General features: G+C 44.2%; 1 protein-coding gene across 1 annotated transcript; it reads left to right on the forward strand.

Moving 5' to 3' along the window:
* The first annotated feature begins 251 nt into the window (after positions 1–251).
* On the forward strand, positions 252–26,492 carry CDK5R1 (cyclin dependent kinase 5 regulatory subunit 1). Its single transcript, XM_068262282.1, has 2 exons — positions 252–771; positions 24,513–26,492. Exon 2 carries the CDS (start codon positions 24,621–24,623, stop codon positions 25,500–25,502), a length of 882 nt encoding a protein of 293 aa, XP_068118383.1. The 5' UTR covers positions 252–771; positions 24,513–24,620; the 3' UTR covers positions 25,503–26,492.
* Positions 26,493–26,764: the final 272 nt, after the last annotated feature.

The following is a 26,764-nucleotide window of genomic DNA, read 5'->3' on the forward strand; positions in this document are numbered from 1 at the left end:
GATTTTTTATGTTTCACCAGAAACAATTCCACTTGGGCAATTGAGGCCACAGACACGCTATACAATTAGCTGGAACACATCTTCCTGCCCATTTAACCCTACTGGGGGGAGAGACTGAGTGAGAAGATGGGCTGTGCTTGGGACTGCAGCTCTGCCCAGAGAACACACAAGTGGGCGGAGCCAGAGCCTGTGCTCAATCTGTCACTCAAGCACAGAATGCTGCTGGGCAGTGGGCTGCAAATACACAACAATCAATGCGAGCGCAGCCTGTGTGCTTAGTGCTACACTCAGTGCTATAATGGAAGCAGGCTGGGTGTATGAAGAAGAGGCATACGCTCTGTGTGCTTAGATGGAGCGATGCATTACTGACGGGGCCAGCAGCCATCCATCGGGACAGTCAGCAGCCTGAAATCAGGAGATCTGCGGTGCTATTCGGAGATTGAGGTCGCAGCACACCGCAAGCATCCGGATTCTAGCGGAACCCATTGCTCAGGAAGCCGGAGGGATCCTCAGCCTGCTGGATGACTCTCGGATGAAAGCCTGCTGCAGCAGTCAGCTACTGCCCAGCTGTGCAGAGACTGCAGCTCCAGCATGCAGCAGCCTCAGTCTGCTGCAGTGTGAGCCGGGTCCATAGCCTGCTGCAGTGTGAGCCGGGTCCATAGCCTGCTGCCATTAGCCATCTTCATTCATGGGGATGACATCAGATCCTTCCTACAACTGAGCCTGCTGGAATCACTGCCTCATTACCGACCCCCCAAAACACATCCAGAGGTAGGTGCTGCGAAATCTGTGCTGAAATGCCCATTAACTGTGCAATTCTTTTCATCAGATGTGATCTTTCGATTTTTAAGATCAAAAGTAATCGGAAGGTAATTATCGATTGTTCCCATAAATGGGTGGGTTAGGGCATTTTCTTTCTTCCAATTAGATTGTAAAATCCAACATTTAGGCTCCCTGCACACTGCAATCCATTTTGCGATTCCGATTTTCAATTTCGATTTTTCCTTGAATACATTTAACAGAAAATAAGATAAAAAAATGCAGCATGCAGTAAAGATTAAAAATCGGAATCGGATGTAAAAAACGATAAAAAAGCGGAATCGCATGCAGTGTGCAGGGAGCCTCAGATCGATTAAATTTTCTGTTCCGATTGACCGTAGAATTGTTTTGCATTCATTTTCCCCACACGTTGCAACAGATCAAGTTGAAAGATCACATCTGATGAAAAAAATTGTACTGTTCATGGGGACCTTTTTAGGGAGAGAATATGCATGGTGGTAGTGATGGACAGAAGCACACATGACACAGAAAGGTCTTATGATTCCATGGGGCATTCACAAGATCCTCCTTCCTGCTTATAAATCTCAGATTAGTTATTAAAATGCCATAGAAGCCACGTTGAGTGACAGGAGGGAACAATAGGCTTCTGGTTGTGATAGGGTTAATCAGTGGCTAGGCTCTTCCGTTCTGAGAGCTGTATCTACCGGACAGTCCTTGAGATCGAGGTAAAGTCTCCTCCTCACTGTCATACAATCATAACAGGACTTGTGCAACCCACATGCAGGGGTTTTGCAGTTCTGTACAATGAATAACTGAATACTGGCTGGAATAGGTTGGGCCCAGCAGACTGCAGATTTCAGATCTTGCCTGGCTTGTCAACGTGAAATGTCTGCAGAAAGGGTTTTCCAGTGTTTTTATCAATTTGGATACCAGGGTTTCAAGCAATTGAACAAACAATATTATATGAAAATCTATCCAACCAGTACCCCCAGAGTTGGTCAGGAATGGTCAATAACCATTATAAAAAAATGATGGGCCGAGCGCATTGGCCAATACCAATCCTATTCTATGTTAAGCACCATTCAGTACAATACAAGATGGTTGCTATGAGTTACTGTACATAGCACTCTGGATGAACTCCATCCCCCCCCAAAACCGTGCTTTTTGCTTGTATAGAGGTCGACCAGATTCGACCATTAAGGTGCCCATGAACGGTACAATTTTTTTGTCCACCAAATGCGGTCTTTCAATGCGATTTTTACGATCGACTTGTATAGAAAATTTGCCGTTTATGAAGGCAATCAAAATATTCTTTGGTCGATTGCCTTATAAGATAAAATCGATCCGAAAGTTGGAAAATATGATCGCATTTGAAGAATCGTTCAGTAAATGTAAACAATTGATGGTACTTATCCGTTAGCCGGGCGCATCCTCTAGATGGCGACAAAACTCCACCAGAGTTACATCTTTCCCTACTATCCATGTCGGCCTGGAGGGGGAATAGTAATTAGCGCCACCTTCCGGATGCGCCCGGCTAACGGATAAGTACCCAATTGATAATTGCCTTCAGATTACTTACGATCATTCAAATTGCATCAAAAGATCGCATCTAGTGAAAAATTGTACCGTTAATTGGCACCTAGATAGATCCCTAACAAATCTGATCTGAGAGGGATCTATAACTGCCACACACTAGGCATAGATTAATAGATTTCAGCATGAAATCTGTCTGCAGCGTTGCATTTTTCGACGTGGTGCTATGGGCTGTCGATCTGCCGCCGTTTCTGACCCGCCACAATCTATAACTTAAATTCATGCAAGCAACCAATTTGGCCAAAAATTGATAGGGCTGGCCGTGGCATCGATTTCTAGCCGATTCTTACAGAGTGATCGCATCTGCTAGATTTTGACAGGCAAAATCAATATGTATGCCCAACCCTTACAGCCAGGCATATACATTTTGTGTGAAATAGTGGTTAATTGCCTTGTTAAATAGATACAGTTCATCCTATTGCGTAGATGGACAATAGGCAATACTATAGAATGTCATGGAGCATGTTCAATACTCCTCTATATTATGCATAATAATACAAAAGGAGGTAAATACAAAACAACTAATATTTCCTTATAGAAATACTCCATTATTTATGACTCCATTTCATGAACCCTCTACCATCTTAAAACTCTGTTCGCCTTCAGATTACCATTGTTCTAGCATTTCTCACCCACCAGCCCTCTTTACTCATGTCTTTCCATATCAATGATTCATCAGAGCAATATTCCTTCATAATTCTGCCCCCCCCTCCCTTTACCCCGCACACACTCCACTCCCCCCTTTACCCCGCACACACTCCACTCCAGCATTCAGTGATGTGAATATGCTTGCATGCTAGAGCCAGTCAACCATTATGGCAGCTGGCGCCCCGGGCTGGAGGCTTGCAGTGCATTGTGTGAAATCTGGCTTTGTATATAATGTCAATCCCACATCAAAACACTGACATTCCATCTATCGGAGAATGACCTCTCTGGAGGTCTATTCATTGGACTTCTCACCGCAGCTATTTAGTCACGTGTCGTTGGCTACATCTTAAAGGGACTCTGACCCCAAGCAAAACACCCTGGTGAGGTGGGTTCTGATGGAAGCAGACTACAGCTGAAGAGAAATGGAAGCAAATTTCTGCTCAAGAGGAACCAGAAATGGTTGCAGCAAATCAAAGTGGTGAAATGCCAGTCAATTAATGAGCAGCTGTACAAACGTATCAGTTTCTGGAGTCAGTCGAGCAGATGTTTCCATATCTTGCAGATATTCTTTTTATTTTGTGTTCAAGCTTAAAGGACACCTGAAGATTGAGGGATATGGAGGCTGACATATTTATTTCTTTTAAAATAATACATAATGCCTGGTTGTCCTGCCGAACTTCTGTCTCTAATAGGCCCAGTGCACACCAAAACCGCTAGCAGATCCACAAAACGCTAGCGGTTTTGGGTGCGGAGGGCAGATAAATGGCGCAGTGCACACCGAGCGGATTTGGATGCGATCCGCCGGCAATATCTGCCTGTTGATCCGCGAGGATAATGTAAATGAATGGGCTGGTGCACACCGGCGGTTTGAGTTTTTTTGCAAACCGCAAACGTGCAGCAGGAGGCAGTTTGCAAAAAACCTCAAATCGCCGGTGTGCACCAGCCCATTCATTTACATTAGCCACGCGGATTAACAGGCGGATGCGGCCGGCGGATCCGCTCAGTGTGCACTGGGCCATACTCTTAAATAGACCTTATAGACCCTGAACAAGCATGCAACTCCAGTGTTTCTGATTGAAGTCTGACTGGATTAAGCTACGTACACATTTGCGATAACTATCGTTTGCAAGGAACGATAGTTACCAGACGAACGACATTGGAAAGATTGGAATGCAACGATGGGATGCAGCGATCATCATACACATTTTAACGATCGTTCTCGCAGAAAAGAACGATCAGAAGGATATGTTGCGTACATATTTATATAAAATAAAAAAAAAAAACACTGACATGGAGTTACAATAGATATAAATATATGATTGTTAACTTGAAAACAAAGTTTAATTGAAATGAGCAATGTAACAATCTTTACGGCCACGCTACAAAGGAAGTACTGAAGCTTGGCAGAATTCAACGCAGGCGCATTGGCCCTTGGAACGATCGTTCTCGGCCGATGTCTGTACACACTATAGTTTTGTAACGATTGTCGGTAGATACGATCCGTCAGGTTGGATATTTCCATCTTCCCGATGTCGTTCTTTTGTCGTTCGTGTTAATGATCGTTTGGTAAAGTTCTTTCCCCGATTGTCGGCGGAACGATCGTTAATTAGCTGTTTCAAACGACCGTAGTCGCGAGTGTGTACGCAGCATAAGTTTCATGCTTGTTTCAGGTGTGTAATTCAGACTACTGCAGCCAAAGAGATCAGCCAGGCAACTTGTATTGTTTAAAAGGAAATAAAAATGCCCCTCTCAGTTCAGATGTACTTTTAACTCCTTCACACAAGCTGCAGGATAATGACGTAATAAGTGGGTCCAATTCAAAGATCTCTAAATTGGGAGTCAAACCCCTAGTGTTGCGCTGCTTAAAGCAACTGAATTTTCCTAAGAATTCCTTGCCGATATTCCTTGTTCCTGTGCAATGAAGATATTCAACATGCCAGACCACCACCATTTCCATTTTTTAAACTGACCTGAAATGGATAAGGCACATACACGTCTTAACGGTGGGGATCGATACCTGATCTTTTAGGCGACATCGCAGGTCCAAGGCTGGCAGATGCATCACTAGCTTGCAGGCTAGCAACGTGTTCTGTTGCTTTTCAGGAAATAGAGGAAGTACGATGCAGCGTGAGAGTGATATCACGCAGGGCAGAGTATGCAGGGAGAACCATGCTGTCGGCCGAAGTGACCAGCCAGAATGTATTGCTGGGCGAACAGTCAAGAGGGATCAGCGCTGCCATACACATACTGGATTTCTGGCGCGGGTACGAGCTATAGGTGATTGACCAGACATGTTTCAGGCAGATTGGATATAAGTGATTAGACTGATAGGAAAGATTTTATGGACATAGCCAGTCATAGACAAGTGAAATCCTGCTGACAGAGATGGGAAGTCATGGTGGATGTCAGGTAAAGTGGGGTCCATTATGACTTGGACAGAGATGAAAAGGCCCAAACTGCCTACAAAGCAGAAGGGGAGATATAGATGGGGGGGGGTTATGGTTGCTACTGACAAATGGCAGGTCCAGGCTGAGTGACAACAGAAATGCGGAGCCCAAGCTGACTAATGGCAGAAACAGAAGGTCCATGATTGGTGCCAACAGATAGTGGTCGTAGTGAGAAATGGCAAACCAAAGATGGCATTTGACAGAGATAGATCCAAGCTGCCTGCTGGTAGAGGTGATGGATGTGGAGCATTGCTGCATTTCTCACCAGACTCCCACCACAAAGCCACGCTGGCTCTCCAGTTTAGTATTCACAGAACATATGCCTCTTCCTCCGCAGTTGGTCTGCTCCTTAACACATAATTGAGGCAGTCGATGACTGCCTCTGCTGAGAACCTAGTGTGTGTACAGGTGCCCTTGATCCCGAGTGTGGTATGTGCAATTGTACCCTAGTTGGAGATGATCTCCAAAATACGTTTTATGAAGAGTATACATGAAGGCATATTTGATGATTCCACAAAGCTCAGTTTTGTGACTCTCGTGATGGCCTAATCAAGTGTGTGACAAATCTTATTAGGCTAATTTCATTACTGAATGGATCCTTGTCTGTACTGTAATGCATAACTGCCTCACTTCCTGCAACAAACTTATTTTAGTGACAATGGGAGCTTCTGTTACAAAATTAACAAGGAATTTCTATTTCATTGGTTGCGCATATTTTTAGAAAAAATAAGTTTATGCTGGTGTTTTAAGCCACATTCACATGCTCGAGTTCTGTTCACTTCACTGTTAGAGGACACTGTTGCATTAATATCAGTAGTGGTGGCCTCCCCCTTAGTGATCTGCCAACTTCGAAAGTCCTCAGCCAATCATTTGCAATTCTCCTGCTAAGCTGCAGCAAGACTCCTTCCGTTGGTCGTCTGCTTGTCGAGCACAATGATAAGATACTTTTTGAACTACAGTACGTTCATCCAGCATATGTGCAGGACTAATATCTGAAGCCTCATGCAGACATTAAACCATTACCCCAACCAGTGATTTATGTTCACTGTCTACAGATATCCCCTGCCTTGTGCAGAGCCATCCTGGTCAAGGAACTACAGAATGGGCCAGTGAGATGCAAATCATTCCAAGCTGTTACAATTGTTCTGAAAGTATATGCAGCTGGAAAATGGACAAATCAAATACTGCTGCAGTGGCATTTGCTCTGTTTTCAAGCTTCATAAATCCTACATTTAGGCCTAGTGCTCACCAGAGCGGTTCAGCATCGTTTTTCGATCCGCTTGCGGATGTGGAAACGCTTGGGTAATGTATTTCAATGGGCTGGTGCACACCAGAGCGGGAGGCGTTTTGCAGAAACGCATACTCCCGGGCTGCTGCAGATTTTGGATTGCGGAGGTGTTTCTGCCTCCAATGTAAAGTATAGAAAAAACGCAAACCGCTCTGAAAAACGGCACTTCAGAGCGGTTTGCCAGGCGTTTTTGTTACAGTAGCTGTTCAGTAACAGCTTTACTGTAACAATATCTGAAATCTACTACACCAAAAACGCTTCACAAAACCGCAAAATGCTAGCTGAACCGCTACAGAAAAATAAGAAAAAGCGTTTCAAAATCTGCTAGCATTTTGCCGATCTGCTAGCGGTTTTTGGTGTGCACCAGGCCTTAATTGTATCATCTCACTGACCGTTCCGAGCCATGATAGATTCTTCTGTTTTTAGTAGACCACTATTCTATTCCACTATCAGAGGATCCTCCTCCTACTTTCCTATGAGAGTATGAATACTCCATTGTGGAGACCTGTATGTTAACTGCACTAGGGTTGCTGGGCAGCTGCTCCTACCTCTGACTTATGTCACCATTTGGTATTGGAACCTGATCCCCTTGGGCGACATTGTTGTGCCAGCCAGTACAGACTATGTAGCGGACAATGCACTGTATTGCTATGGGGGGAGGGTGGACAGACGGCGGTTTGGCGCATGTGTGAACAGTTAACTACTTTAGGACCAGAATGATTGATTGAAATCTATGTTCTGTTTTGGTGTCTACCTGGCTGGCAGGGCGTAGATTTTAATCAACAGATGCTGTTTGTTCTCGCCACTTTCGTCGCTCCCGATGATCTCGCCGCTGTTTCCCCGCCGCAGCTCACTCACTCTGCTGTCTGTATGACGGCAGAGCCCTGTGAGCAGGTCTGGAGCCGATTTAATAGGCTCCTGACCCTGTCTATCAACGTAAGCTGCTCCCATTGGCTTACATTGGTAGGCAGGGTCAGGAGCCAATGAAAGTGGCTCCTGACCGGCTCACATGACTCTGCCGGTGTAGAGACGGCAGAGTGGGTGGCCCAGGTTACCGACGTGCGGCGGGTATGTGCAGTGATTCGTTGGTGTTCCGCCGTTTCTGGTACCAGCGGTCTCTGGTCCTTAAGGGGGTTGACACCGCTGGTACTTAAGTGGTTAAGCTAGCCGTCGGTAGGGTGAGTTGGGGGCTGCTGTACACACCCTTGATTATTGGCTGAGGTGGTCGTTATCTGCCGCCTTAATTACTTTTAGTCAAGCATGTCTATTTGTGCATTATAAATGATGTCAACCTTTACCATGCAGACTTGCAAATGAGATAAACAGAGGAACACCAAGAGCCCCAATAGTGTAGTATGTATTGACAAAGGGGATAATGACAAAGAGTAATAGTTGTTATACTCACAAGCATGGGTCACCAATAGGCAACCACTGTAAAGGCAGGTGGGGAGATTATCCTGACCCCACTCAGGAATAAGAAGTCGCTCTCTGTAGATAGTAGAAAAGGGTCACAACCCTCCACCCAGGGTGGATACAATATTATATAGGAGAGAACAGATGCGCCAAAAGGGGTTTTAAAGGAGCTTAAAAGCCAAAATTTTTTGGGTAATTAGAGGCAGTGGTGGACTTACCTCCTCCAAGCAGACACAACACGACTGTACATTGTCTATTTATTAACGAACTCCAGTTAAAACAAAGCAACGCGTTTCACGGGTCAGCGCCCGCTTCCTCAGGCAATAGAAAAAGGAGTTACAGCATCTAGCAAAACAAACGATACTCGGCGCCTCTGTGTCACAGTGAGGTTCTCAAAACCCTGTACACAGGTACTTTTACTTGTCATGGTCAATTTAATATGGTAATATTAGAGTAAACAATGGTAAAACATACATAAACCTGAATAAGTATTTACAGTATGATTCATTAAGGCTGGATTCTCACTAGCTATGTTGCATCAAATCCTATTGAAAAAAGCTGCGGCAACTCAACGCATCTAATTGTGAATCCAGCCTAAAGCCTCAACTACACGAAGCGATCCGGCGGCTCGATTAGCCGCCGGATCGCCTCTTCCGCATTCCCGCTCGCTGCGCTTGCGCCGGATTCGATCCGCCTTCGTCCCCGCCCGGCGCCGCTTATCTTCCGCTCAATTCCCTGCCATTGTCCCCTCGTGGGGAACGAGCAGGGAATCGGCGGTGGCAAGGTCCAACCTGTCAGGTCTTATCAATCGAGCCCGCATCAGCGGCTCGATTGATAAGTAACATTGCTTCGTGTAGATGGGGCTTAAGGCCACATACACACATCAGACCATAGTCTTTTGAAAATGAAAGATCACAGACCAATTTTACCCCCTTCCATGTAGTATGAGAGCCACACCTTCAGTCTTTTCTATGGAGCTGAACTCCCCATCAGAAAAAAATCTTTGCAAGATGCTGCACACAGATGCTGTACAGACACAAAAGATCAGTATCTGCAAAAGATCTGTTCCTGCAAATTGCATTCATAGTCTATGAGATCTGCAGATCATCATACACACCTTGTTTAACTGACATTCATCTGCAGATCAGACAATCATCTGCAGATCTGAAAATCCATCCTGGTGGATCTGATCTGCAGATGAATGTCTGTTAAACAAGGTGTGTATGATGATCTGCAGATGAATGTCTGTTAAACAAGGTGTGTATGATGATCTGCAGATATCATAGACTATAAATGCATTTTGCAGATACGGATCTTTTGCAGATACGGATCTTTTGCAGATACGGATCTTTTGCAGATACTGATCTTTTGCAGATACTGATCTTTTGAATGTCTACAGCATCTTTGTGTGCAGCATCTTGCAAAGATTTCTGTCTGATGGGGAATTCAGCTCCATAGATTAGACTGTGTAGGTATGGCTCTCATACTACATGGAAGGGGGTAAAATTGGTCTGTGATCTTTCATTTTCCAAAGACTATGGTCTGATGTGTGTATGTGGCCTTAAGGTTTCAAGGAATGATTGAAAAACATTTATACACAACGGAGTACACCTGACAAAAATATTTGTCAAGGGTACTCAAGTTGATGTTTAACAGTAAGGAGTATTTAGCCAGTGCAGTTAATAAAGGGGTATGTCCAACAATGATGTTGAGAAACCTTGATCTACGATATACAGTATAGTATCATTGAAAGAGTCCGAGAACCTGGAGTATTTTCTGTACTCAAAGTACAAGTTCGAAAGCCAATATTGGATGGCTGTGCTGTTTGGGCCTTCATGTGGGACTGACTTAAATACAGACATGATTCTGCAGTGGAAATTGTGGCAGGGGCCCAGGAACACTTCTGAAAAGCATGGTCTGTGAACACATTCTGTCCCTGCATCCACAAATGGCAATTAAAACTCTACCATGTAATTCTCTTTAGAGTGTTAAAGGGTACCTGAAGCCAGACAAAATACCTCAGTAGAGGGAAGCCTCTGGATAGTCCAAAGGTTCTTTCGGCCTTCCCATGCCCCTCCGTTACTGTGCAGTCGCACAAAGCTACTCGTGCACAAGTGGCTCCATGTCCTGTGGAGGCACAAACCCTACTGGTACATGTGCAGGTCGGCCGCGCTCATACATGGAGGTGAGTATAGTCACGAAGATGAAGAGTGTCCCAGCCAGCAGCAGAGGGGTCGTGGAGGATTGAGGAAGCCTCTGGAGCATCCAAGGGCTTCTCTCTTACAATGGTAAGTATCCACTTTTTTTCCCCCCTGGCTTCATGCTTAGGCCCGGTTCACATCAGCCTTTCAGCCAAAAAGGATCCAGTCTTCACTTCACCGGATCCGATGGCTCTGTCCGTGGCCCGGTTTACATAGTGAAATGGATCTGATGATTGATCAGATCCGTTTTAACTCCGCAAATACATACCTAATCTTCAGTAGGAGCCTGCAGTAGAGGCTTCCTCTTTTTCCGCAGTGCGTCATGTGACTAGTCAGAAGAAGACTGAAGCCTCTACCGCCGGCTGCTACGGAAGATTAGGTATGCATAAACCCTCCCTCACCCACTCGCTCGGCTGCTGCACCCTCCCTCACCCTCCCGTCGCTCAAGTTCGTGTCGGCTCATGCCCCCATCCCCCGTGGAACGGTCATTTTTTTTTTTTTTACTAGTGTGAAGAAACGTTCCGTTTTCCATTGCCCCCAGTGCTGCAGCATTTTTTGTCCGGTTCCGTTCCGCTAAGCAGAACTGTCCGGAAAATTAGGGATGGAACGTATGCGTACCAACAGACCCATGTGAATGGATCCATAGGTTAACATTGGATCCTTTCACATCCGTTACGTTTGTACAGTATACGTTCTGGTTTCGATGCGCAAAAAAAGCTAATGTGAACCGGGCCTTACTTTAAAGAAAGAGAAAAAAAAAGTTACGCAACGCTGTGGTAAACTAAGCCCTTTCCAAATGTTTTGTTTTGGTGTGTGTTGCTGACATCACATTCAAAATAAGTGAATCTTCAAAAACATATTGATACATTGTCCTTGTGCAATTTTTAATTATAGGGTTTAAATGATTTGAAAATCATTGCATTCTGTTTTCATTTATGTTCTACAATGGAATTGTAAGCCTGACACATGACTCTGTGTTGTCAGAGTTCTCATAAGTACAGATTGTAGCCCTGTGGCTGTTTGCTAGTTCCGTCTGGCCTATAATCTAACCCACATAGCAGGTTTCTCATAGTGCCTATTCCACGGAAGCAGTTCAACTCAAAAACCGTATACAGTACACATTACACATTTTTTTTGCATTGAGAACACAAACAGGCGTCAGTTGGTCATGTCATGGTTCAATAGTGGAACTGCTGAGGTTTCTACACTTGAATTATTGTATGGCTACTCGTGAGATTCAGCTGTCCCACTACACAACTTGGTCACTGTTTTTTTTGTTTTTCCCTCCCTTAGGCAAGACAGTTGAATTTTATGGGAAAATAATGGAAAGTCACAAGTCTCCAATTCTGTAGTCCATAATCTTCTGGCCCATTTTTACACTGAGCTGGTTATGTAAACGGACTATGAAGAGTCCATCCCACAAAAGTTAAGACATCACTACAGTTGCCAGACAAATTGGCTCTTATTCAATTCACTTTTAGGGGTCTATATGAAAAGGGCGCCGCTAAAAAAGGGCGCCTGGTGAAGCCCATATATACCAACTTCGGCTACAAAAAAGGATGCCTGGTGTAGCCCATATAAACTTCGGCTACAAAAAAGGCGCCCGGTGTAGCCCATATAAAAACTTCGGCTACAAAAAAGGCGCCTGGTGTAGCCCATATAAAAACTCCGGGATGTGTTAATTACTATTCCCCCTCCAGGCCGCCATGGATAGTGGGGGAATGAAATAATTTGGCTTACAGTGCTTGTGGCCCATATAAAAACTTCGGCTACAAAAAAACTCTGGGGTGTGTTAATTACTATTCCCCCTCCAGGCCGCCATGGATAGTGGGGGAATGAAATAATTCGGCTTCCAGCACTTGTAGCCCATATAAAAACATAGGCTACAAAAAATGCAGTAATATGGGCTACAAAGGGGCGCTCTACTGTAGCCGAAAACCTTGTAGCTGAAAAAATATGGGCTACAAATAGAGTTGGGCCGAACGGTTCGCCTGCGAACGGTTCCAGGCGAACTTTGGAGGTTCGCGTTCGCCTGCATCAGGCGAACTTTTGCGGAAGTTCGATTCGCCCCATAATGCTGTATTGAGCAAAATTTTTAGCCTCCATTTCACTGTCAGCAGACATGTTATTGTCAAACACACTGCTTGAGAACCCGCCCACCCTCCCTTCAAGTTAGGTCCTTTATACCATTTGACTCAGTTGTCTGCCTACACTAATTAATTATGGGACAGCTGGTACACACTCTGCTAGGGAGATTTTAATTCCTCCCTCCTCCCACCTCCCTCCTACCCTTCTACCTATTCCCTCCTCCCTCCTACCGGAGGGAGGAGGGTCTCTTCTGCCAGGGAATTATACTATTTTAAAAACCAGTATACATCATACTATAGCTGGTACATCATACCATAGCTGGGAATACATACATGAGTATACATCATACCATAGCTGGGAATCGAACCCAGATCTCACTGTGTGGTGGACACGTCACCCTAAGCACTGTACCACTACAGAAGTAAGTGAAGCTAGCCTAAAATTTAACATTTATGCTCAATGCAATAGAACCATTAGGTTGCTTAAAGGAGAACTGTAGTGAGAGGTATATGGAGGCTGCCATATTGATTTCCTTTTAAGCTATACCAGTTGCCTGGCAGCCCTGCTGATCTATTTGGCTGCAGTAGTGTGAATCACACCAGAAACAAGCATGCAGCTAATCTTGTCAGATCTTACAAAAATGTCAAACACCAGATCTGCTGCATGCTTGTTCAGGGTCTAGGGCTAAAAGTATTGGAGGCAGAGGATCTGCAGGATAGCCAGGTAACTGGTATTGCTTAAAAGGAAATCAATATGGTAGCCTCCATATACCTTTCACTACAGTTCTCCTTTAAAGGGAACCTTAACTGAGAGTGATATGGCTGTTTCCTGTAAACAATACCAGTTGCCTGGCAGTGCAGCTGATCTTTGTGACTGCAATAGTGGCTGAATCACACCCTGAAACAAGCATGCAGCTAATCCAGTCTGACTTCAGTCAGAGCACCTGATCTGCATGCTTGTTCAGGGGCTGTGGCTAAAAGTATTAGAGACACAGGATCAGCAGGCAATTCAGGCAACTGGTATTATTTTAAAAGGAAAAATTAGCTGCATGCTTGTTTCTGGTGTGATTCACACTACTGCAGCCAAATAGATCAGCAGGGCTGCCAGGCAACTGGTATAGCTTAAAAGGAAATCAATATGGCAGCCTCCATATACCTCTCACTACAGTTCTCCTTTAAACAACCTAATGGTTCTATTGCATTGAGCATAAATGTTAAATTTTAGGCTAGCTTCACTTACTTCTGTAGTGGTACAGTGCTTAGGGTGATGTGCCCACCACACAGTGAGATCTGGGTTCGATTCCCAGCTATGGTATGATCTGGTGTTTGACATTTTTGTAAGATCTGACAAGATTAGCTGCATGCTTGTTTCTGGTGTGATTCACACTACTGCAGCCAAATAGATCAGCAGGGCTGCCAGGCAACTGGTATAGCTTAAAAGGAAATCAATATGGCAGCCTCCATATACCTCTCACTACAGTTCTCCTTTAAGCAACCTAATGGTTCTATTGCATTGAGCATAAATGTTAAATTTTAGGCTAGCTTCACTTACTTCTGTAGTGGTACAGTGCTTAGGGTGACGTGCTCACCACACAGTGAGATCTGGGTTCGATTACCAGCTATGGTATGATGTATACTCATGTATGTATCCCCAGCTATGGTATGATGTATACTCATGTATGTATTCCCAGCTATGGTATGATGTACCAGCTATGGTATGATGTATACTGGTTTTTAAAATAGTATAATTCCCTGGCAGAAGAGACCCTCCTCCCTCCGGTAGGAGGGAATAGGTAGAAGGGGAGGAGGGTGGAGGGAGGAGGGTGGAGGGTGGAGGGAAATTAAAATCTCCCTAGCAGAGTGTGTAGCAGCTGTCCCATAACTAATTAGTGTAGGTAGGCAAATGGTATAAAGGACCTTGCTTGGAGGAGGGCGGGTCCTCCAGCAGTGATGTGTATTTCACTCAATTAGGTGTGGCTCCATGTTTTCTATCATTTTTCCAGTTGATAGAATTTTTTAAAACTTTCAAAGTTCGCCTCCCCATTGAAGTCTATTGCGGTTCGCGAACTTTTTCGCGAACCGAACCTTTCGCGGAAGTTCGCGAACAGGGTTCGCGAACCTAAAATCGGAGGTTCGGCCCAACTCTAGCTACAAAGGGGCGCCCTACTGTAGCTGAAAACCTTGTAGCCGAAAAAATATGGGCTACAAAGGGGAGCCCGCTTGTAGCCTATATCAAAACTCGGGCGCCCTTTTCTACACCTTGTAGCCCATATTTCCAGAAATAACATTGATGTCTATGGCGGCGCCCTTTTCATACAGGCAGCTCGGGCGCCCTTTTCAACCGATACCACTTTTAGGCCTGGAACCCACTAGCAGCACTTTCTAAGAGCCACTTACTGTATTTGTAAAGCGCTTGCTAATGCAGTGCTAAGGGAGGTTTTTGTTTTTTTTAATTAAATCTCATCCCCTCACCCACACACATAGCATTATATTGGCAAAAGCTTTTATAATCACAAGCGCTCAGAAAAGGATTAGAAAAGCGCTGCTAGTGGGTTCCAGGCCGTACTCCTAAGTTTTTTCCTAGGAGATCATTTTTCGTCTTCTATTTAAAATAACTTTTCAGCATTTTGTGATTGGAAAAAGTACTACCAAAATTATTTTAAGTATTTTCTTGCTTGCTGGTGGCTTAAAAGGCATTACCGTATATTGATAAGGTGTAAAAAAATAACCTAGGAGAAAACTTTGGAGAAAAAATGAATTGAATAAGGGGCATTGGCCCATGTGCTATTATTATTATTATTTAATTTTTACAACTTGTCAATAAAATGCCTTTAAACCAACAGTATTTTTTAAAATACTTTAAAAAAAATGTTGGTAGTACCTTTTCACCTACGGTACTTTTTAATACTTTTTCAATTGCAATGTGCTGAAAAGTTATTTTAAAGAGAAGATAAATATAATCCTCTACCAGGAGGAAAAGTGAATTGCATATGGGTCATTGTGTCTAAGATGGTTCCTGGCCATCCTTGTAGCATAAAACCCACTGCGAAATTGACTTCTCTTTTTTAAAGCTAAAAAGTCTTACTTTAGGGCCATTATACACTGCAACTATTGTGTTGTGCAGCAATAGACAGTATAATCACATTACACAACACTATTTATATTGCAATGCTGTGTGTTTAACTTTTATGGACTGTATGCTTCACATTGCACTCGTAACACATGATGCAACTTTTCAACACCAATTGGATCCTGTTTCTGGATGTGTAACACAGCGCGCATAGTGTAAAAGTACCCTTTGTGTGGGCAGTTAACACATTTTTAAACCCGTGATCCTTGCCTACCCCAGCAAGATCATGATCTACACTGGCAGTAATAAATAATGCCCAATTGCCGTTCTGCTGAGCCTAAAATGCTAATCTTGTGACCTTTGTGCCTGTTTGAAAAAGACCTTTGCATCAGTAAACTGGGACTTATTTGTTGGTTCTATGCCACCTATCAGAGAATGGGGAGGTAAAGCTAATTCAGCCTGTCCCTCTGCTGAAGGGGCTATCTCAGTGCTGGTTATCTAGGTAAATCCGGAGCTGGGATGGGGAGGGAAAGGTGTTTCCCTGTCATGCTTTCCAGGAGCACAAAAACCGGTTACAGGATTGAATTAATAATTACATGTAATAATATAGAATGGTGGATTTTGCCTGACCATGCAAAAAGCTGAACAATCTAATTTCAGGGTTTTAAGATATGCTTTAGGTTTCCCCAGGCTGTGGTCACATGCAGGTGCCTACAGGAAGCTGCAGACACACATGCATGCTGGGAGATAATTCCCCATCTGTTCATGTAGAATCTCTCTCTCCTTCCCTCCCCCTCCATACATCCCCCTCCTTCCATGCGTTTCCCTCTCTCCCTCCCTCCCTGCATCTTGTTCCAGACAGAGGCTTTCCAGATCATCTTTGAACCATCATATCTGTATAAAGCTATGTACCCACCTGGCGATTTTCCCGACAACCGGTGAATGTTACATGATGTCGCCAGCTGGGTACAGAAGCACGATTGCGTGTGTCACATAGCCTTTCGTGATGACTAAAGACCGACACTGCGGATCGGATCCTTAAGATCCCCAATGACACCGCTCAAAGTACCGCGAACGTGGAAGTCTCGCTTGCGCCGCCATGCTTCGCGTGACCTCGCGCTTAACCTGCCGACAGCAAGAGGTGTTACTAGCAACCGCCGCAGGACCCGCCGAGCGGTGAGTACGTAGCTTAAGACCTTCTTGAGGCTGTGCTTCCGATCATGTACAAGCGCATCTGTATTGGGCATATGCAAGTAATGTCTATGCATGCCCAGTAAAGCAAAGCTGCTCTTTTCCTCCGTACACGGATGCTTGGTTCTATTGGGCATGCACAGACCTTGCTAGTGCATGCCCAGTCTGGATGCAGTTGTGCACAGCAGGAGCGGAGTCACAAGAAGCTTATTCAACAAGTTCTTGTCAAATAGGTAATACAGGGACCTTGGTGGTATGGTGCACCATAAGAGGGACTGGGAAGGCTCTGGGCGGTTCAGAGGCTTACCACTAGTGCCTTCTGGTACAGTTTTTTTAAAGGACCACTATCGCAAAAAAAAGTAACCAGTTAAAATCTGACATTACCGACAGGTTTTGGGCTAGTCCATCTTCTCATGGGGGATATTCGGGGTTTTCTTTGTTTTCAACAGCATTTCCTGAACAGCAGTTTAACTGCCAAAATAGTAAGATACCAGCCGGCCTCCCTACTCACTTGCACACTATTTTATCAGATAGACTTTGCAACTGCTGTTCAGGAAATTCTATTGAAAACAAAGAAAACCCTGAGAATCCCCCTTGAGGAGATGGACTGGCCCAAAACCTGTCAGGGTACTTATCCGTTAGCCGGGCGCATCCTCTAGGTGGCGACAAAACTCTACCAGAGTTACATCTTTCCCTACTATCCATGGCGGCCTGGAGGGGGAATAGTAATTAGTGCCACCTGCCGGATGCGCCCGGCTAACGGAAAAGTACCCCTGTCAGATTTTAACTGCCTAGTTTCTTCGCTATAGTGGTCCTTTAAAGGGAACCTTAAGTTAGAGGTATATGGAGGCTGCCACCTTTTTATTTTTTAACCGCTCTAAGACCATCTTTTTCCATCTGCAGGCTGGGATCATTATGATTGGTTCATGGTGATCACCTGGTAAGGAGCCAAAGAAACTGGTTCCCTACCCATAGGAGGAAACTCAGCTGTTATACAACAGCCGAATCTGCGTCCGCAGCGAGCAAAGATCGGCTCGGGACTGTGGGAACTGGGGTCGTAGAATCTACGCCGCATGAGAGAGACAGCCTCAATTCTTACTTCCGCGGCCCTGGGCCAGTTAACCAACACCAGTTGCCTGGCAGTGCTGCTAATCATTTTGGCATCAGTAGTGTGTGAATCGCACACCTGAAACAAGCATGCAGTTAATCTTGTCAGATTGTTTGTCAGTGACATCTGTTCCCCATGCTTGTTCAGTGTCTGTCTATAAGTATAATGCCTTGTACACACAATGCACTTTTCTGTCAGATTGATGGTTGAATTGATTATTTCCGACAGGTCTGATCTGATTTCTGATTGTGTGTTCCAGGCATTAGATACAGGACAGCCAGGCAATGTGCATTGTTTATATAAATAGGTCATCCTCCGTATCCCTCTCACTTCAGCGTCCTACATTTGGTCTACTATCAAAACCTTGCTTGCTATTAAATGTACAAATAATCTTTGACTTTGTATGTAGAACAATAGTATCTGCTTCTTACCTATACTTGCTGCTATTGCTGCTCAGTAGTGCTGCATAGTGATTCTGTTTTACTGCTCCTCTCTCTAAATGCACATTTTAGCCTGATCAAGCTGACTTGACACCAATTGATCTCTAGGTTTCTCTGTCATCTCAACAGCTGGGGGGTAATGCCTGTATGGCCTTATCTAGACAGCCAGTATAAGGAAAGCCTTCAGCTCTGTATGTGAAATGAATAAAAAAAATGAAAACCGTGAACTTCCAGCACCAGGAAATATGAAATCCACATTACAATGTACTTGTAAGCTTTACAACATAACATTCACTCACTGAAATAAACCGTACATCCCCCTTGAACGTGATCCTACACTAACCAGCCAGAATATTAAAACGACCTGCCTGAAGCCTGGTACACACATTCAATTTTGATTGGCCAATCACTGACCAATTTTACCACCTCCGTGTATTAATGAGGGCCAACAGATTGTGAATACTATAAACAGATTTTGTGGGTAAGCTCATACCACATGTGAGTGGTAAAATTGGCCAATCAAAATTATGTGTGTACCAGGCTGTGATTTCACTGTCCGTTAGCTGCTCTCTTGGACCAGTTGGGCACTTGTTAGCGCTGTGAGTACTGGCGGTGGACAGCCCTCCCTCCCCCGCAGAGAAATCTGAGCATGACTGCAGCTGTGCTCTGACGTGACATGTCATGGTTCACTGCCGCCAGGTAACGCCACAGTATGTCAAGTGTGTGGCGTTACAAACCCTAATTTCAGCTGCATTCACCCAATGACACTTGCGAGACGCTAATTTGCTTGTCTCAAACCAGGTGACGCTCCATTGTTTCAAGGTGCAGTTCTGATGCCCGCGTGCCCATTGTAGTTTTGTGGAGGTGGCAAGGGTCAGCATGGGCACTCTGACTGGTCTCAGAAAACACTCTGCCCCCCCCCCCCAACCTGCGTTTATATATCACTTTGTGCTCTAGCAGCTTTTCTGTAGGAATAGATCCCCAGCCACCTCAATGAACCTTGAGCACCATACCTATTAAAAGTGCTCCACTGAAGGACACCTGGTGATCAGCTGACTGGGTAGTCAGCTGATCACCAGGTGTCCTTCAGTGGAGCACTTTTAATAGGTATTTAACCGCAGCATACTGAGAAACCCTACAACTGCCAGCCAGATAGTTTGATTTGTCTGACATCACAGCTTGGCCCTTTGCAAAGTTGCATTATCCATACACTTGCAATTCACCTGTGTTGGCTTACCTTAAGTGGCATGATGAAATAAGCATTTATACTTCTAGTACTAATCCTACCTAGAATCTGCTTGTGGCCATTTTTTTTTTTTTAATTTTTATTTTTTATTGCAAAGGTTAATATACCAGTACAAGGACACTGAGGCTGTAGTAGTAGCTCTCCTAAAAACTAAATAGAGGCTATAAAACTTCTGTGTGGTTGTGCGAACATTCCTGGCAGCAGGACAGTGATAAAAGGTTCCACAGGTCATCACTTCTCTATGCTGGACCTAATGAACCACAGTTAGAAACACTGACGTGGAATCAGTTTTCTTTGAGCTGAGTCCCATAACAAAATTTGATTTATTAATTGTACAGATACAATTCCTTGTCACATAGGCTTATTTTCACTCCAAATTTGCTTTTAGAAAAGTGTATAAGCTGGAGTTGTTCTTTAAAGTGAACCTGAGCTTGGGTACAAATTCACTTGCTTACCTAATGAGGCTTCCCTCTCTGTCCTCTGGTCACCTGTCACCGAGCGCAGATCCTGCAGCGATTACTGACAAGGGTTTGTCAGTACAAAAATCAACTTGAAAGTTTCTGAAACCTCTTACTCCAGGTACTAGGCCTGAACGATTTTAGGAAAAAAATTGAATTGAGCGATTTCTGTCTGAAATAGCGATTTCGATTCACGATTTCCTTCAAATCAAGCTTTGTTCCTCCTCTTTGCCTGTTTGTTTCCCCTCTGACCCCCTGTCTCTATCTTGCCCCCTTTGTGTCTCTGTGCCTCCTGTGTCTGTCTCTGTGCCCACTCTGTGTCTCTCTGTGCCTCCTCTGTCCCCCAACTGCATCAGTTCTGGACATGGCTTCCAGCACGAGTCCAGTGATGCCCGTCTATCCACTTCGCCTCCTGCAGGCTCTAATGCACAGAATACTTCCTGTATGTCATGTGACATACAGGAACCCAGAGTTTTGCCAAGCACAAGAGCCAGCAGACGACTATAGAGGACGGACAGCGTTTCGACTAGTGCGGCAGGTATGTCCAACGCTGCGGGCCGCACGCGCCGGGACTTTGGGGAAGTTTGAAGCAGCTTCTTAAAACTTCCCCCATGTGGAAATGTGTGAGCACAATAATTGCCGCTTTGACGATTCCGAAATTGTGATCTTGGTGATCACGATTTCGGTTTAAATTCGATTTATCTTTCAGGCTTACCAGGTACCCCAACATTGCGCTGACTCCGCAGTCCTAGCTCTGTGGTCCGACTCCAACAAAGACTCCTCAGTTTATGAAAAGAACCGACTTCAGGTAGCCAAAAATTGCTCTGACTCCTCGACTCCACAGCCCTGCTGTAAAACAGTCTGATTTTCCTTGTTCGATTTATAGCAATTTATGGTTCCAAAGGCATCCTTTAGACATTGCTCCTGGTGTACTGTGAATGTCGTGTAAATGTATCAGTGCAGTGAGAGTTTCTACGTTAGAATGCCTCCGTTATGTCGCACCACAGCGCCACACAGTGAATGGGGCCTTTCTAGTCCGTAGTCTGAGATTTCTGACAAGCATATGCATTCTTGTTCTGCATTATTATTGCATATGGAGCGCCAACATATGCCGTAGCGCTGTACAATGTGCAAAACATACAATGAGGAGAATAGATACATGAGCAGTTCAACATACTGTGCATTCTAAAGCCTGCATTCTAAAGTCTGCTCTGCAATATATCTGGGGTTGTCCCTGGCTGATTGAGGCCGAGATGACCGATAATTGGACTGAAGTAAATAGAAATGTTATTATTTATTATTATTATTATTATTATTTAGTATTTATATAGCGCCGACATATTACGCAGCGCTGTACAGTGTATATATATATATATATCTTGTCACTAACTGTCCCTCAAAGGAGCTCACAATCTAATCCCTACCATTGCCATATGTCTATATTATGAAGTGTAAGTACTGTAGTCTAGGGCCAATTTTAGAGGGAGCCAATTAACTTATCTGTATGTTTTTGGAATGTGGGAGGAAACCGGAGTGCCCGGAGGAAACCCACGCAGACACGGAGAGAACATACAAACTCTTTGCAGATAGTGCCCTGGCTGGGATTCAAACCAGGGACCCAGCGCTGCAAGGCGAGAGAGCTAACCACTACGCCACCGTGCTGCCCATGTTATGCCTGGTACACACCATGCAATTTCCCGTCGGCAGGTCGAATCGATAACTTCCGACAGGTCTGATCTTATTCCTGATAAACAATCGGAAATCGGATAAGACCTGTCTAATTATCGATTCGACCCGTCGCTCGAATGGGAAATTGCATGGTGTGTACCGGGCATTGCATCCACATGGTGACAGCTATAAATATGAAGCAGTCAGTTGCACCCAGATGGATTACAATGCTGTGGATAGGACAGTGACAGTTTGCAGCTGACTCATTGCAGATTTTACTCCCAGGCCAGGAGGGGTGTAGTGTCATAGATTCACACATACCTCGGAATGCAGACTACTAGACACAGACCTTTCAGGATAGACTGGATGATCACGTATAAATCTATACGTATTCAATGCATCCTGCATATAGCAGAGTTTCCTTGTTGGCTTGTTTGGCTTCATCCACTTTGGTAGCAGTTTATTCAGTACTTTTGGAAAAGGAGTCTCCAATGTTTTATTGATTATAGCAATAATTTGAAATCTATAAGCCACTAATTCACCGAGCAGTACTGAAGCTAATTTGCTAGCACTCTTTCCTTGCAGGGCTAGAGTCCTTGCTTCAAATACTGCCACAGGCACTATCTGCATGGAGTTAGGATCTACCGGCAGGGGTGTTTCTAGCCCCAAAGATCAGTGGCATGTGCCCCGGATCTATTCTGGCGTGCCCCGGATGTCCCCCAGGCCGAGTCAACTGTGGTGCCTCCAATGGCAGGCATGCTGGGAGCTGTGGTGCATCAAATGGAGTTATGATGAGTGCAGAGGTGCCTCTATGTGGGCATACTGGGTGCTGTGGTGCCTTTATGGGAGCATGCAGGGAGTAGTGGTTCTTCTATGGGGCCTCAATAGGAGGCCTATGGGAGGGGGTCCAGTAGAAGGTAAAGGAATGCTGAGGGAACTGCCAGATTAAGTGATATTGCCTGCTTGTGTGATATCCTGCACATTTTATTTATTTATTTATTAATGGATAGGGGGGCTTCATCGAACATTTTGCTGAGCAGACGTACTTAGACGGCTGCTAAATTCATGTAAATTTGGCTCCACCCATGACCACACCCACACCCATTTTCTGGCTGAAGTGCCCCGAATCTCTTAGGATCCTAGCAACCCCCCTGATTTCCTGTGTACCAGATTACCAGAATCCTACTGGTAGGTAGGAATGGTTAACAAGGCTAATAATATTGTGTTGGTACAGATATTATGTTAATTTTATTCAGCTTAGAAATGAACCAATCAAAATCATGCGCTACTACATTTAAGTGGTCAGGTTTCAAGTTACATGTTTGATGCATAATATACATTTTGCATCAACTTAAAATTACTTGCCACTCACTGACCATCTCTACTGGAAGGTTAAAGAGAACCTCCGGTAAAAATGACAGGTTTAGTCTTGAAAGGTTCTGTCTTAATGATGAAGGATCGGGAGCACAGTCGCGGCCATGTTTCTGAAGTCTGCCCAAGCTCTTTGGAAACCTCTACCTGCTTTCTGCAGCCCTATCCCAGCTCGACAGGCACCAATTAGGTAGAGGCTGCTGAACGGAGGACAGGCCGTAGCAACACAGATGGGGGTGGCAAGGGCCTTGAAGGTTTTTTTTTTTTTTATAATTTTTGCCAGGGCCCCTCCCCAAGGGGGGAGGGGGCCACCTGTATAGAGAGATGATGCCAGAACAGGTAAGTATTAACCCTAACGCCCCCCCCCCCCCCCAAAGCCTCTACCATGAAGACAGATTCTGTATTTTTTTACCTGAGGAACTCATTAAAGGACAACTGTAGTGAAAAGTATATGGAGGCTGCCATATTTATTTCCCTTTAAACAATACCAGTTGCCTAGCAACCCTCCTGGTCTATTTGGCTGCAGTAGTGTCTGAATCACACCAGAAACAGGGATGCAGCTAATCTCGTCAGATCTGACAATGACAGAAATGTCTGATCTGCATATGCTTGTTCAGGGGCTATGGCTAAAGGTATGAGGCAGAGGATCAGCAGGACAGCCAGGCAACTGGTATTGCTTAAAATGAAATAAACATGTCAGCCTCCATATGCTCCTAACTACAGTTGTCCTTTACTAGGCTAAGTAGGCCCAAGCAGACCTTACTTGCCAAAAACTAAAAGTAGCACAGTGGCCAAATATTTGCAGACAGTGGCATCAATTCACGGAGCATTATCAAACACTTTATCAAACGTTTGATAATTTACCTCATGGGTAAAATCTCACTAAGGTGTTATATATTTGTTGAACGTTTTATCGGTAAAACATTCGATAAAAATATGACACCTTAGTGAATTCAAAATTAGATTATACCTATGAGGTAATTTATCAAACGTTTATCAAACGTTTAAAAAAGTGTTTGATAAAACTCCGTGAATTGAGGCCAAAGATGACATTCCCAGAAAGAATTTGGCATTAATATTGCATATTTTATCTGTCTGTGGTTTTCCTTGTAATTCATTTCCTACAACTAGAACCATATTGAAAGATTCATCTGTTTCAACCTCAGAGGTCCCTAGTGCATGTCTAAATTGTATGACCATGGTAGAAACATTTTGATTATAAGCACAATGGTGGGCAGACATGTATGATTCTGTGTACTTAGAATTATAGAGGGAAAAAAATGAATATGAAAATGTTGGGGGTTGTTTCTTAAAAATGTTACATCTCCTCCAGTCAGTGCAGAAGGCAGATGTATTATTTGTCTCCAAATGGCTATTCGAGTGGTTAAGAAGTGTTATTTTTGTACAGCAGTTATGTTTCTGCTTTTTTTTTTTTTTTTTAATCTAAATATATTTCATATTACTGGGCAAAAATGACCAACTATACTGTCTTCTCTGTTTCAGACTCTCAGATTCACGCACCAAAGTCTTGAAATGATGCTAGAAGTTTGACTGGTCTTTTCAGAGTCTTCCACTTGGCAACTAAGCTCTGACACCAGGGCCAACCTAACCATGGGGACTGTCCTCTCCATATCCCCAAGCTACCGGAAAGGGGGTCTGTTTGAAGGAAGCTCCTCAAGTGTGGCTCACTACACTGCCGTCCAAAATAGCAAAAATGGAAAATCTCTTAAGAGACATTCATTCATCTCTGTCTTGCCTTGGAAGCGACTGGTTGCTGTCTCTTCCAAGAAGAGACAGCCGAAGAAGAGTCAGACCAATAGTGGCTACCAGAACAATGTCACCCACCTCAACAGTGAGAACCTCAAAAAGTCACTATCCTGTGCTAATCTGTCAAGCTTTACAAAGGACTCTAAAGATTCTGTTTCTAAGGATCCCGGGTCATCTGTCAGCAAAACAAATCAACAGCAGCAGGTGCACTCCTCTCCAAAACGTGTAGTAGTGCAGGCCTCCACCAGTGAACTTCTGAGATGCTTAGGAGAATTCCTCTGCCGTAGGTGTTATAAGCTGAAGCATCTTTCTCCTACAGAGCCTGTACTATGGCTCAGGAGTGTGGACAGATCTCTACTACTTCAAGGATGGCAGGACCAAGGGTTCATTACCCCAGCCAATGTGGTCTTCTTGTATATGCTCTGCCGAGATGTCATCTCTTCTGAGTTGGCTAGTGAGCAAGAACTACAGGCCTCCTTACTAACCTGTGTATATCTGTCCTATTCTTACATGGGCAATGAAATTTCTTACCCACTGAAGCCCTTCCTAGTGGAAAGTTCAAAAGAGGCTTTTTGGGACCGATGTCTGTCTGTCATTGGACAGATGAGCCCCAAGATGCTACGCATCAACGCCGACCCCCAATATTTCACTCAGATCTTTGCTGATCTGAAAGCTGAGGGCAGCCAGGAGGACAAGAATCGGCTAATGATAGGCTTGGATCGATGAACTCCATGATCATTTAGGGCTTGGAGAATGGATTGTTGGGGTGTAAAGTATGTGACATTCATTGGGATCTTGTATGGAACGTTGATTCAGAGCATTGCTCTGCTGGTAACTTGTAATGTTACAGTGGCCCCTGGCAGGGCTTAAACACTGGAGTGCTAGTTTGATTTTTGAGCCAGATCTCTTCAGGTTAACCAGAAGAGGTCCTCACATTGAAGTGCTTGACAGGTCTCAAGCAAGAATAGGTTTACATGGTGCACTGTTCTGCAGTCCTGTGGATGCAGGAGTATATTGCAGATGTGAATGAGATGGTAGTATTGGGTGGGGTTCTGGTGAAATACAGTATATAGTCAGAAACTAGAATATTACTCTGTTCTTTTGGTAATCCATCAGACTTCGATCTTCCCGCTGTTCTCTTGTCTGCACCTGTCTTACTAAACCTCTAGATGCCACCTTGAACTATTCCAATTTATTGTGCAATCTCCTTAACCCTTAAATGGCATGTCAACTCCAGATTATCTGCTGTAGTGATGAAGGTCATGCAATGCATGGCAGAATTTCAAACATTGTTCTACCTGTATACTGCTTATTACTACAGATCAAAACTTTGAAGCTCTCCTAATTTCTCAGGTCTAGAGCTTAATGCAAATAGGCTAGTATTTTCAAATACCATTTAAAAGGGGATTTCCATTGTCAGCCAATTGAAGTGTGTTGGCTATGTGTATGTTGTCCAGAATAGACATGTTTAGAATATTGTTTTCTTCTATTTTCTTTCTAACCTCCCTAAGATAAGGCACAAGCTGGCCTCTGTATAGAGTGCCGATGACCTCTATGCTGAGGGCACAGAGCTGACTCATGTCCAGCGGAAATGAGCAACTAATTATTTACATCATGATTGTGCCTAAACCACATATTGAAGGGAAGAAAGAAAGGCAGTGTAATCCACAAAAGGACATTTACAGTCCCATAGATTAGTGTCCAAGGGAGGACAACCCCCCCCCCCCTTTTTTTTTTTTTTTTTTTTTTTTTAAGGGTGACCCTTTTATTACAGCAATGCAGACTTTATTATCTCTGTTCCAATGACCTCACCAGAGCATGATGAAACCACCCGGGACTGAAAATTCTAACTTTTGAGGAATATTCTGCTTAGATGTTTCTCTTACTTTTACCCCCCCCCCTGCGTTGATGTTCTAGCGCATAAGTTGTCTGAGGTTGTCAAAAGGATGGCAACATTGTCCCCCTTTTTCACAAATGTACATCTACAT

This window comes from Hyperolius riggenbachi, chromosome 12 (genome assembly GCF_040937935.1).
Source record: "Hyperolius riggenbachi isolate aHypRig1 chromosome 12, aHypRig1.pri, whole genome shotgun sequence".
In the NCBI taxonomy this organism is placed as follows: Eukaryota; Metazoa; Chordata; class Amphibia; order Anura; family Hyperoliidae; genus Hyperolius; species Hyperolius riggenbachi.